This window comes from Chiloscyllium plagiosum, chromosome 32 (assembly GCF_004010195.1).
Source record: "Chiloscyllium plagiosum isolate BGI_BamShark_2017 chromosome 32, ASM401019v2, whole genome shotgun sequence".
Lineage (NCBI taxonomy): Eukaryota > Metazoa > Chordata > Chondrichthyes > Orectolobiformes > Hemiscylliidae > Chiloscyllium > Chiloscyllium plagiosum.
In genome coordinates, this window is record NC_057741.1 from 29,559,724 (window position 1) to 29,574,253 (window position 14,530).

The window sequence follows — 14,530 nt, forward strand, 5'->3', positions numbered from 1 at the left end:
ATCTTAAAAACTTACTGGCAAACACTTACTTTGCCATTTAGGATTTATATTGACACATATGATATTCTTTAGGTTTGGCTGTGATGGTAATCCCCTATAGAACCATGGCATTTGGCACAGGTTTAGACTTTAACAAAGACTTAAATGGATTAATCCTACATTTTCAAAAAATGACAAGTTTCTGATTACAAATAAATTCTCTTCTACTCACATTTGTAACCATGAAAATCAAATATTTTGAGAGTGCAGAACCAGGTGTCATTATTGAACGGTACAGGCATTCTTCATGGTATATGTAACTTGCTGTGTATAAATCTATTTGACCATTTGCCAAGTCAAAATGTAGGTTTGTTTAGTAGTTTTAGGCATGAAGCAAAGCAACTTAGTTGTGGTAGAAAAATGTGCTTCCTTTTAGATTTTAGTTGAACTACATTTCTTGTATAATGTTTTTATATTGCAAAGCATGATTGATACATTTCTCAGATTTAACAATATTTACTGTTATCATAGTTCTTGGACGTAGGGAAAAGTAAGCTGTATCGGTCTGGCAATAAACTATTTTCAACATTATGGAGGTCATTCTTCTAACCCTGAGGCAATTATGAATATTCTGATATTATAGTGTAATTTAGGTGCACAGTCATTTGTGAGAGGAACCCAGTTTCATCCTTGTAAAGTTATCCAATGTTTTAACAGGGCATCTACTATCCTGTATTATACTTTAAATACTTACCCTAGTTTTGCAAACACACTAAATGATTCAGTAATAATTTTGTTACTGTATTTGAAAAGGTTTGGTAGGATAACTCAGCAGCATTTAGTTGGGTACTTTGAGTAATTTCGGAGGAGTAATTATGTTATGTTTTTCAAGATGCTAAAGATCTTTCAATTGTTTGATCCCAGGGATACAACTGGTGCCATGATCGAAATGTGGTAACAATATTCAGTGCTCCAAATTATTGCTATCGCTGTGGTAACCAAGCTGCTATTATGGAACTCGATGACACATTGAAGTATTCCTTGTAAGTATGATGAAATCCAAATTTAATATTTTAAAGTACGTACATTATTTAAGACTGCATTCATTCAACTTTTATTTTAATTAAAACTTGTCCACTTCTGGCAGAAAGGTAAAAATTGGTTTGAAATTTACTGAATTCTTAAGTAAGCTCCCATCTGCAACTCTAGATTTAAATATTTGTCTGGTAAAAGCTTCCAATTTGGCAACTGAGTCAACTCCATGCACTCCATACATGTCAGGATTGGAGGATTTGAGCTATAAGCAGAGGCTGAAATAGGTTCTGCCTTTTTTCCCTAGAGCGTCGAAAGCTGAGGGGTGACTTTATAGAGGCTCATAAAATCGTGAGGGGCATGCATAGGGTAAATAGACAAGGTATTTTCCCCGGGTGGGGGAGTCCAGACCTGGGGGGCATAGGCTTAGGGTGAGGGGGGAAAGATTTAAAAGATCTGAGAGGCAACTTTTTCACATAGGGTGGTGCATGTATGGAATGAGTTGCCAGAGGAAGTGGTGGAGGCTGGTACAATTACAATATTTAAAAGGCATCTGGATGGGTATGTGAACAGGAAAGATTTCGAGGGATATGGGCCAAGTGCTGGCAAATGGGACTAGATTAGGTTAGGATATCTGGTCAGTATGAACGAGTTGGACCGAAGGGTCAGTTTCCATGCTGTACATCTCTCTGACTCTATGATATGCTTTCTAAAATCAAGTAAAGGAGCATGGTGATCCCATCGTAGAAAATGAATTCCTTTTTATAGATGTGGTGCAGGTTCCAACTTGCAGTTCTCATGTTGAATCAACATCAACCACCTTTAGGTCTGAACCTGAGAGGAGGGAGAGAATATCATTGAATGTCACTGTTGGTTCGAAAGCCCAAGCAACCGTTAACAGAATAACATACAGGGCAACTTTGATTATCCAAATGTCAATTATCCAAATTTCGGACTATCTGAACAAGATCTCTAGGTTCCAATGCGTGAGTAAACTGTATTACCCAAACATTGATTAGCCGAACAAAGTACTCCCACCCTTGTCATTCGGATAATCGAGGTTGCTCTGTACTTGTGGAAAGTAGGCATAATTTTGTTTTGTTGTTTTGAATGGAGAACTTGTACTGACAGCATGTTGCACGTATCTCTTAAAATAAAACAAAAACTGCAAATCTTAGGATCTGAAACTGAAATTGCTGGAGAAACTCAGCGAGTCTGGCAGCATCTTGAAGGCAAAAGAAACAGTATTTCAAGTCTGGTGACCCTCCTTTGAGATCTGAAGAAGGATCATGGGACTAGAAACGTTAACTCTGTTTCTTTCCCCATAGATGCTGCCAAGCCTGAGTTTCTCCAGAAATTTGGCTTTGTTTGTTGCACAAGCCTCCAGTGTTATCTTCCTGGTCCTGTACTCTTGGAAACGCCCTTCATTATTAACCCCATACTTCGCACTTTTTAGAATGCTTCAGTTTTTTGTGTGGTGATCTTCTCTTTCAGTTATTCTAGTAGACTCAATGTTTCAAACTGACAAAGCCAAGATTTAATTACAAAATGTGAAGTGTTTGAAACATTTGAACTTTAAAACTGACGAGCACTTTAGAAGAGCAACAGTATTCCTATTGGAACTTTCATCAACTGTTCTACTAATCTCAAACACTGATCTATGTGACCTGATGAAATTAAGTTTGTACCTTGACCTTTTGGTGCTCTTTGGTTCAAGTACGGTACTAAGTGTAACTCCTTTTCCACAGCCTTCAGTTTGATCCAGCACCTCGCCGTGGAGAGCCTCATGTCACTCGCCGTACTCCAGACTACTTCCTGTAAAGAGTTCTTAATTATACACTGTAACCACGCCAGCAGTTCACCTGCTACAGAAAAAGCAACAATAATTTAAATGTTTTTCTGAAATTACTTCTGTTTGTCAAAACCTAATAGCATTAACACGGACCAAATGTGCCATACTGAAAGCAGTCCTACGCCTGGAGCATTGAACACAATTTTGAAAAGTAATTTCTATTTTTTCTTTGTTTTGTTTCAGTATGGAAAATATGGTATTCAGTCTTAACAGTTCTATTTTGCTTGCTGTTACATGTCCTTTTGTTTTACCTAGGAGACTGTGAAATATTGATGTACAAATGCTATAATAAACTGGTTCAATTGCAACAGTCATGACACTTTTGGTTATAGTTTCACCAGGCATGTATTGCTTTACAGTCCTTTTTCTTTTCAGTAAGAGGCACATAACACCTGTTCTGAATGTACACTACGAACATTTGAAAAGGACTTAAAATGTCCTTCTGGAGTGTTCGAGAAAATGTCCCTTTTCAATGTTTGAATCACTGTTCTGTGTTACTGTACTTTTTTGTATATATTTGACATAAAAGTGCTTGCAACTTCAACTTGGTGTATTTGAACAATAAACTAATTCAAATAATCAGTCATTGGGTTTCAGGAAGATCATTTAGGTCATTAAAAAAATTCCCTTCAACTGAACTAAAATCACAGTTATGAGCAAACATGCACAAACTTTCTGAAATCTTGTTGAATTTTTTCAGTTATTTCCACCTCCATCTAACAAAATACAAAACTTGAAACTTGGATTGATTTAATATGTTTCACCAATACTTTTCCAGACATTTTACAATTTGATTTTTGAAACCAGTTTATTTTTAAAATCATGGATTGATTCTGGAATAATTTTTTTCTGCCCCATTCAAACTTCCAAGGATGATTCTTGCACAGGGAACCATAGGTGGGTGTCTTTTATGAAATATTTGTTTAATTTTGCAGAAATCATAACTTTTCATGTGATATTGCAGCTGTCTCCTCTAGCAGGTGTAAAAGACTAGTTCAACAGTCATGTTTATAATTAGGTTTGATTTAGTACTTAACTATGAGAAACAATTTAAGGATTTATTGTAATTCGTTTTTTAAAAATTGCAGCAATTTTTGAACACTAAGAATCTTGTATGTTTCGACAGGAGGTTTCTCATTTTACTATATCCCAACAAGTACAGGACCAGCATACTCCCCCTCTTCTCATAACACCATAGCTTAGAGTTCAATTATGAAGCATAAACTTGATAGATAATCTAATTAAGATGTTTGCAATGTTAAGTTCAACAGGGTAGGAATAGAAAAAGAGTTCCTATGCTGCAAGAATCCTGAACAAGGAGGCAGAATCTTAAATTTAGAGCACAGAAACCAAACTAGTAACTTTTTTAATCTCCCCTACAATAGACAGTGTGAATCTAGTGCTAGTTTTCCTTCTCCATCACCACATGTTCCAAAAAGGCTGTAGAGTCAACTGATGTTTTTGAGAGATTTTTGTTGGGCAAGTGTACTGATGGATATACAGAAAAGGTGTACTGTTCCTGTGTTCCAATTAAGTCAGCATCTCTCAAAGAATAGAGAAGTTGTTTCTAGTTGGTTGCCAATCCTGGTACTGATTCAGACCTATTGTCCAAACTCTGGTACAAGAGCCCCAGTGCCACTAAAGAAACCTGAATTCATGGGAAATGCCGACAAAGTAGTGGTGATTTTTGCCAGAAGTTTTGTCAAGAGCAAAACTTGGCAGACAACTTGCTATTTGATTCCAGAATTAGTGGAATTTTCTGACCATCTATCCCATCTTTTGGTCAATAATCCAAATTACAATTTGAACGATCAAACTGCAGGTGTTTAAAATCAGACCTTGTATTATGTTGGCTTCTGACCTTTATTGTGAGTTTGAAATGCAATCTCACAAATAATAGCACTTCTTTCAGAATTCAAAACAAAGTCCCACGGGTATGCTATAGGTTATGAGCACAACGTCAGTATCATTGCTTGTATGGAGGAACAGGGAGAGAAATATCTCTTTGATGTTTCTTCTATTTATGAGCTCCTTGCCTTTTTTTTTTGTCTTCCCCTCCCCATTCTTTTTAACTTTCAACAGCTTCTCTCAAGTGCTTTTGCAATATTGTGCTTTTAATACCAGTAGACAAATGTAGGCTTCTTCCTCCTCGCCGGTTGCAGCTGTCTTCTTGAATTCCTTGCAACCTACTTTCCTCTCCATTTGCAGCCTCCTGTTACTGTGCAGAGAGACCTGGTGTCTTTGTCCATAAATCACAAAAGCTGGTTTGCAAGTGTAGCGTGTAATAAAGGCAAATGCAATATTGTACTTCATTACTAGAGGAATGGAGTTTAAAAACAGGGAGGTAATATTGCAGCTGTATTGGGTGCAGGTGAGGCCACACCTGAAGTATTTCAGAATTAGAATCTCTATTGTGTGGAAACAGGCCTTACGGCCCAACAAGTCCATACCAACCATCCGAAGAGTACTCCACCCAGACCCATCCCCTATGTTTACCCCGACTCATGCACCTTACCTGTACATCCCTGAACACTATGGGCAATTTAGCATGGCCAATTCACCTAACATGCACATCTTTGCATTGTGTGACGAAACCAGAGCACCCAGAGACACTGGGAGAATGTGCAAACTCCACACAGACAGTCGTTCGCGGCTGGAATCTAACCCAGGTCCCTGGTGGTGTAGTTAGCACTGCTGATTCACTATGCCACCCTGGAAATCTGAAGCATAAGAGGATTTAGGATTTCTAGTTCAGGATTCTCTTAAGGTTAATATGCAGGTTCAGTTCAGGTTCAAGGTATTGCGTGCAGTTTGGCCTTACTTGAAAAAGGACGTGCAGGCACTTGAAGGGGGTGCAGAGGAGGCTCACTAGGTTAATTCTGGAATTGAGAGGTTGGCTTATGAGGGGAAATTGAGTAGACTTGGATTATACTCAATGGAATTTGGAAGAATGAGGGGCGGAGGGAATCTGATAGAAACAAATAATATGAAGGGAACAGATAAGCTCGAAGCAGGGGGGTTGTTTTGACTGGTAGGTGAAACTAGAACTTAGGGGCATAGCCTTTAAAATAGGTGAGAGTAGATTTAGGACTGAGCTAATGACAAACTTCTCCCTAAGGGTTGTACATTTGTGGAATTCCTTGCCCAGTGAAGCAGTTGAGGCTACCTTGTTGAATGTTTTTAAGGCAAAGATAGATTTTTGAACAGTAAAGGTATTAAGGATTATGGTGAGTAGACAGGTAGGTGGAGCGGAGTCCAAGAAAAGATCAGCCATGATCTTGTAGAATGGTGGAGCAGGTTTGAGGTGCCAGATGGCTGCCTCCTGCTCCTATTTCTTGTATTCTTATTCCCTTGTAGCCTACACCTTACTCTCCTTGCTTCCTTTCTCCCTTCCTCCCCTTGTAGCTTCTACCTCTGCAACCTCCTCTTTCTCCTCCCTGTCCTTTGGCAGCCTCCTCCTTTCTCCTGTTCTCTCCCTCGCTCCAACCTTTTCTGCTGCCTTTTTTTATCCATTTATCTCAACCCAAAGAAGGCAGCATTCCCTGGACTCAGTCAGCATATTCCTGAGGCCTGTACTCTGACAACAGCACTCAATGACTTGTTCACTATGGCACTTGCCTTCTAAACTGCTCCTCCAACTAGTCACTAGTGACTGAGGAATTGTTTAGCCTTGCTGAAGAAAATGGCTACTTACTTAAGGTAGAGTAGGGCAATTAGCAGCCAAAGAATCTGCATGATTGCAATGACTACAAGGAAAAAGCAGGAAAGTTTCTTTATTTTAATATTATTTTAAAGAACTAGACATGCCAGCATCTAACACCTCAGTCATGCTCATATTAGATTTTAACTCATTTAATACTTTACAATTAAGGTTTTTAAGAGTTGATTATCTCCAAACTTCTCTGTTTCCCTTGTTCCCCCCTATGGAATATGAATCCTCAAAAATTGTTTGTTTCTAAATTCCAATTATCAATATCCAAAATAAATTTCCACTTATCTTACAAGAACTGGCAGGACCCAACGTCTCGATTTAAGGATTTGCAGTGCATTTTTAATCCCAAGATCCATCTGTCCAATCCAATGTAGAATTTAATAATTAGCTCCAAATCATTTTTTTAAAAAAACCCTCTCACCACCTCCCCTTTAAACTAAATCATGTCACATTTCAAACATAAAAATGTGCACAAAAAATAAATCTACTTGTTTCACAGAATCTAGTGTGTTCTTAAGGGAAGGATAATAGATTGAAATAAATAATACATGCTAATCAGCAAACTACTTTAAAACCACAGGAAACCGAAAAAGAGTTAACCACGTTTAAGTGGCAAGACACTGGCCAGCAAACCACAAAAGTTTGATGCTTTTTGTTCATCCTGATTTTCTCTCTCCCTCTCTCTCTCACACTCGCACACATCATAAAGAAACTATTTCAATATGGTGTTGCAGATTTAGCAGCAGTCTGAGTATTCTCAACTAGTTGATTGTGTCAGATTTAATGAGGCCCATAGTCAATGATACCCCAGTCTTCATTTCATTGAGATGCCTTGAACCTTTCTCCTTCACTACTGATAATACTGTGTCCTTGATCTTAGCGGAGTCAGCAACGACTTATTCCGTTCTCTCTCCTCAAAATCCACGAGTCCCTGCTTAAATCAGCAAGGAAAGTATTCACATGACTCTTTAAAATTAAGATCAGTTTCTCAGAGTGCATGCAACTAAAAATTTCTAATAACTTCAAAGTTTTTTTTGTCTGTCAGGTTTTGGGTATAAATCCCTTTTTCTCCCCAGTTTGTGACAGAGCTCAATTGAACTCTTTTTTTCCACTGTAACCTTTTTAAAAATAGCAATGATTATGTCACATAATGAATGGTCTTTCCTAGTCTTGTACTCACAAGCAAAACCATTAGGCTGTTTTAATATTCTCTCACTTGCTCAGCTTTGATATGCTACTGGGTAATCCAAGATGAAGGATGGGAAAAAATTGTGGCTGAAAGACCTGCTGCATTTTTTTTTTAAAAGGTATTTTGGGTGTTGGAGGTGATTTCCTCTAATTCCAGGAGCAGCAATTACTGTTTTATAAGCTGTACCATTGTTTTGATCTTTTATTCCCAAAGTTCTAAAACAATGACGATTTTAAAAGGAGGAAGACAGACAAAAGGCAATGATCACATGGACAGCGAGGGAGAGAGAGAGAAAGAAACCTACACTGCTAACTGACACATCAGTGAGTCTGCATAGTTACTGCCTTTGCTGTTGAGTATATGTATCTCTGGACATCAGAGTGCATCTAGGAAAAATTAACAAACAGTTAAATTCACAGCTGACCTTGGAGGAACCTGTGTGAGAGAGCTCACAGCACAGGAATAGATAAGTGCATAGTTTTTACCTTGCTGTAAGTCTACAGGAGTGAGTAGAATGGGTTCTTTCTTGATCATCTGTTTTATTGAGATCTGTTTCTTGATTAAATTTTAAAAATATAAACCATAGGTACTAAGTTAGCATGGAGCACTTTATTTTAGACCAATAAGATGGTGCTATTTTCTAGGTCTGTAGATTGTGAAGGAGCAAAGATGGCCTTTAGTAGAGTGATATGGTCTTCCCGTCAGATGTGGGAGTTAGAGTCCCTTTCTCCCCCTACTCCTTTTCCTGCAGTTAAGTCATTTATCTGACTGAATCTGTGGCTTTTCTTCCTTTCTTTAATAACCATCCATCACATTCCTTTGCTCTTGTAAATTTCTCATTGCCTCTAACCGCCACTCCAACCAATCCATGCTATCTGATAGGATTCACAGCCAAAGACACTTACTGCAAACGTAGTCATCATTAACATGGAAACTCTCCCTTGATTGAGTTTTTTGAAGAAGTAACAAAGAGGATTGATGAGGGCAGAGCGGTAGATGTGATCTATATGGACTTCAGTAAGGTGTTCGACAAGGTTCTTCATGGAAGATTGATTAGCAAGGTTAGATCTCACGGAATACAGAGAGAACTAGCCATTTGCATACAGAGCTTGCTCAAAGGTAGAAGACAGAGGGTGGTGGTGGAGGGTTGTTTTTCAGACTGGAGACCTGTGACCAATGGAGTGCCACAAGGATCGGTGCTGGATCCACTGCTTTTTTTCATTTATATAAATGATTTAGATGTGAGCAAAAGAGATATAGTTAGTAAGTTTGCAGATGACACCAAAATTGGAGGTGTAGCGGACAGCGAAGGGAGAGGTGGAATCTTGATCAGATGGGCCAATGGGCTGAGAAGTGGCAGATGGAGTTTAATTTAGATAAAAGCGAGGTGCTGCATTTTGGAAATGCAATTCAGAGCAGGACTTATACACGTGAGGGTAAGGTCCTGATGAGTGTTACTGAACAAAGGAACCTTGGAGTGCAGGTTCAGTTCCTTGAAAGTGGAGTCACAGGTAGATAAGATAGTGAAGAATGCATTTGGTATGCTTTCCTTTATTGGTCAGGCCATTGAGTACAGGGGTTGGGAGGTCATGTTGCAGCTGTACAGGATATTGATTAGGCCACTTTTGAAATAGTGTGTGCAATTCTGGTCTCCTTCCTATCGGAAAGATGTTGTGAAACTTGAAAGGGTTCAGAAAAGATTTACAAGGATGTTGCCAGGATTGAAGGATTTGAGCAATAGAGAGTGGCTGATTAGGCTGGGGCTGTTTTCTCTGGAGTATCGGAGGCTGAGGGGTGACCTTATCAAAGTTTATAAAATCATGGGGGCATGGATAGGATAAATAGACAAAATCTTTTCCCTGGGGTGGGGGAGTCCAGAACTAGAGGGCATAAGATTAGGGTGAGAGGGGAAAGATTTAAAAGGGGCCTATGGGGCAACAGTTTTACACAGAGGGTGGTATTGTATAGTATGAGCTGCCAGAGGAAGTGGTGGAGGTTCGTACAATTACAGTATTGAAAACCGACCGACTCCCACAGCTACCTGGACTACACCTCCTCCCATCCTGCCCCCTGTAAAAACGCCATCCCATTCTCCCAATTCCTTCGACTCCGCCGCATCTGCTCCCCGGAGGACCAGTTCCAAAAACACACAACCCAGATGGCCTCCTTCTTCAAGGACCGCAATTTCCCCCCCGACGTGGTCGACGATGCCCTACACCACATCTCTTCCACTTCCCGATCCTCCGCCCTTGAACCCCGCCCCTCCAACCGCCACCAGGACAGAACCCCACTGGTCCTCACCTACCACCCCACCAATCTCCATGTACAGCGCATCATCCGCCGTCACTTCCGCCACCTCCAAACAGACCCCAGCACCAAAGATATATTTCCCTCCCCTCCCCTATCAGCTTTCCGTAGAGACCACTCCCTCCGCGACTCCCTTGTCAGATCCACACCCCCCACCGACCCAACCACCACTCCCGGCACCTTCCCTTGCAACCGCAGGAGGTGCAACACTTGCGCCCACACCTCCCCCCTCACTTCTCTCCAAGGCCCCAAGGGAAACTTCCATATCCGCCACAGATTCACCTGCACCTCCACCCACATCATCTACTGCATCCGCTGCAGCCGGTGTGGCCTCCTCTATATTGGGGAGACAGGCCGCCTACTTGCGGAGCGATTCAGAGAGCACCTCTGGGCCACCCGGACGAACCAACCCAACCAACCTGTGGCACAGCATTTCAACTCCCCCTCCCACTCCACCGAGGATATGCAGGTCATTGGACTCATCCACCGCCAAACCACAACAACCCGACGGTCGGAGGAGGAGCGTCTTATCTTCCGACTGGAAACCCTCCAACCGCAGGGGATGAACTTGGACCTCACCAGTTTCTTCATCCCCCCTCCCCCCACATTGTCTCAGCCGGATCCCTCCAGCCCGGCACCCCCTTCCTGACCTGCAGTCTTCTTCTTGACCTCTCCGCCTCCATCCTACTCCGACCTATCACCCTCACCTTGACCTCTTTCCACCTATCACATTTCCGACGCCCCTCCCCCAAGTCCCTCCTCCCTACCTTTTATCTTAGCCTGCTGGACAAACTTTCCTCATTCCTGAAGAAGGGCTTATGCCCGAAACGTCGATTCTCCTGTTCCCTGGATGCTGCCTGACCTGCTGCGCTTTTCCAGCAACACATTTCCAGCTACAGTATTGAGAAGGCATCTGGGTGGATATTTGAGTAGGAAGGGTTTAGAGGGAATTGGGCCAAGTGCTGGCAAAAGGGACTAGATTAGGTTCGGATATCTGGTCAGCATGGACGTGTTGGACTGAAGGGTCTGTTCCCATGCTCTGCATCTCTATGCCTCTATAACTCTCATTTACTGTCCTTTTATCCCGTCCCCTTGTTATGACTGCATAATGTGTCTCCAGGAACTCCACTTTCCCAATGTACTGACCTGTCCCATATTTCTGCAACATTTTTCCCTCTTGAAGTCCTTCCTTTCTGTAATAGATTAATTGTGCTGACATTGGCATACCTTCCTCAAACTAGCTAAGGCCTGATAAGATACTTTCATCCACTGTTCTGGCTCATCAATGGATTCATCAATTCATCAATGAATTCCACGACAGTACAATCAAAACAAAGCAAGTTAGAAAGTAATGCTTTCTAATAACTTTAACCCTTTTTTTTCTCATAGCTTCTTCTGGTTGCTTCTTTTAATTTGCATGTATTTTCTACAACTTGGCTTGGATGCATTTTATGCACATTCACATTCATCATTCACCAGTTTGTAAACACAAAGAGAGGCTAAACACCAACACAGACTCTCTCATACATATTAGTTTTCCTTATTTTGTCTTTTTCACAGCAACCTGGACTACTGTGGTACTTCCAAGATAATTTCTCCCAATGTCCTGACCCTGCCCAAGTTTGTTTCTGTATCCCACCAGATCTTTTGCTTCTCTGGTGGGTCCCCAGTATTCAGTTATTTCTCTTCATTAGTTTTCTTCTCTCACCCACCCAAAATTTAGATTTTTAATCCATTAGGCCCCCATCTAAAGGTGGCGTCTGCAGACTTGTCTCTATTCTCAGCATCCACCAACTTATGTGGCTCCTCCTTATCTCTACAGTCACTTACATGGCAATGCCCAGAGTTGACTCAGCCTTCTCTGATCATATGTTGGGTTAGTCCACCTAGCAGTTCTGGGTTATGTGTCTGCCTTGTCTTTCACCACCTCACCATCTACAAATTGGATTACAGTGGTCCATTCGTCTGGCTGCCGCATCTAATTACCTGAGTGATAAATAAAATACTCACCCACTTTGTGTGTCTGATCATCCAACTTCCTGGCCGACTATGCCAATTGTAGTAGTGTTTCAAGTGACATTCAACCATGGAGATAGTTCGGGCTCTAAACATAGCAAAAGCTTCACTTTACCATATACATTTTGGGATCCAGCTCAAGACAGACTGTTCAATCAATAAAAAGTTCTTCACATTCTTGCACAGTTTTGATGATATGCCTTTGTCATGTAACCATAAACAGTACAAGACAATCACAAAAACAATGTCTCTTTAGAAAGCTGGGCCAGTACCCAGGTAGGATAAATACTTTCCAAACTCCTGCAGTGTCTATGTCCAGTAAGCATATCCCTTGAAAATGCAAACAGATTCCCAATTGCAATAATTATTTCTTGAACATTTATGGGGGTGTAGTTCCTTTTGGTTTGTTTTTACTGCGTGAATTGTCTTCTTTTCATATTGTCTGTACACTTTCATCTACATTCTCAATTAAATAGCTTTCAAATTGGCAATGTGGGCCTGACGGGCCTGACAACCCTAGGATGTTCAGTAAAGGACCCTAGTCTTTGATATGCATGTGTTTGTCAAGAGTGAAGTTCGGAACCACTTCTACATCTGACAAAGTGTCATTCTGAAGTGTGACCCAAAAAACAGCATATCTGTCAAGGCAGCACTTTTCCATCATTGCACTCAAATAATGTAATATACCTGTTTTAAGACTTTGTAGGTAAGATGTCCAGGGCTCTGGATGGTAGACCCATGTAGTGAATTGTCTTGTGGCAAGAGAAATATAAGTTATGTCACATTTGCTAATAAATATTGATAGACGTGGCAGTTCTGTGGAACTAGTATTATGACCCCAAAATATATTGTTTGCCTGCCTTCTCTGATCAAAGGTTGGTAGACAGTTTGTGTGGAGATTTCACATAAGGCTACAATGTTATATCAGAAGATTGTATAAGGCACCATTCAGCTATGAAGTTTAATTACTCCTTTTACAATGAGAGTACAGAATTTAAAATACAAGTATTTAATTCCCTCACTCTCATAAAACCTCAGCTGGGCGACTCGGTGTCAAAATCATTGTATATCTCAAATCAAACTGATTACATTGCTATTCTCAACTATCAAGTTACATCACAAAACAATTGCAGGACAATGTTAATTGACCAGTTTGGATATAATGTTTTTAATGAGGGCTGCAAGCCCTGGAGCAGTGTGAGGGGAGCAAGTCCTGGGTGGAGACCGGCACAGGGGAAGCAACCTTGGAACTTACCTTACAGCAGCTGAGTGCTGGTATGGAGTGGACTGGAGGCTAGGAGCAGAGCGGAGATGGCTATTGGACAGGGGTCTGGTGCAGGCTGTCAGACGACATGCGGAGGCCCTATGCTGAGCTGTTACAGCGTAATGTTTATTTGAAAATTTTCTTACTTGGCTGTAAAGCAAATCCTTTAACAATGTCTTATTTCTAAATTATTTTTTAATCTCCGTAAAATAATGCAACTGCTTTTCTTTTCCTCGTTTTGTATCTAAGATTTGTACTTAGGTACTTGTATCTAAGGTGGCACCATAAGAGACAGACATTGTAAAAGCTTTTCACTGTACTCCTACAATGGAGTGCATGTGACAATAAAGAATATTCTATTCTATATTCTCCACAAAACAGAAATAGATTTAATAATATGTACTATGAATGTTGTAAACACAAAGAGCCCAATTTTAGTCCAAAGTGAAAATGTGTAAGTTAACCAATATCATAAGATAGTTAAATTATTAAACGGTCCCTATTAATCTTGAAAGGAGACAGCAAAAAGGAGAAGAATTCTTTTGAAAAGTGTGCATTAGCTTTGAGTTTGTAAGATTGAGAACTAAAACTATCACTGTGGAAGCTGGTTTTTGAAGTGAGAAGTAAATGTATATTTGTATTACCAAGATTATTTTCATATCTGACCTTTTATGATAGAAATATCTGTTAATATATTAATAATTGCTCATTCACTTCCAGTAGTCCAGCCAATAAAATTATAGAGTAGTTCAAAAGGATTTCATGTTGCCTCTGGTTACTAAACACAATATCTTAAATTTAGTGTAGAGAAAAAAACAAAAATATAGAATACTGAAAATCTAGAGACAGTAAGTTACATTGGGAAGAGAAACAACAGCATAGAACAGCATTTACATAGCAACTTCAACAGAGTAATGTTTCCTGCTTCCCAGATGCATAAGAAGATACATTTATTCAACAGTCCTCCATTGAATCTGAAACATGTAGTGGTGATGTTGCTGAACGAGTTTCTTTAGCAATCGTATGTGTTGCTGATATGATCCCAGTCTCACTGCACTACATGAGTAATAGTGACAACTGCTTTGTAATTTAGGTATTCTGTTGATTTGTGGAGGTCTTCATTGTCAAACACTTACTCTTATACTTTGTAGAAGGTTGAGCTGGCAGTCTTGTGTTGAA

At 40.3% G+C, this 14,530-nt stretch overlaps 1 protein-coding gene across 1 annotated transcript in view; it reads left to right on the forward strand.

Moving 5' to 3' along the window:
- LOC122539461 (serine/threonine-protein phosphatase 2A catalytic subunit beta isoform) overlaps nucleotides 1-3,449 on the forward strand; it is a 34,020-nt gene extending 30,571 nt beyond the window's left edge. The window contains exons 6-7 of the mRNA XM_043674322.1: nucleotides 904-1,022; nucleotides 2,760-3,449. Of these exons, the coding sequence (XP_043530257.1) occupies nucleotides 904-1,022; nucleotides 2,760-2,832 (192 nt within the window). The 3' untranslated portion in view covers nucleotides 2,833-3,449. The remainder of the gene's footprint in view (nucleotides 1-903; nucleotides 1,023-2,759) is intronic.
- The last annotated feature ends 11,081 nt before the right edge of the window (nucleotides 3,450-14,530 follow it).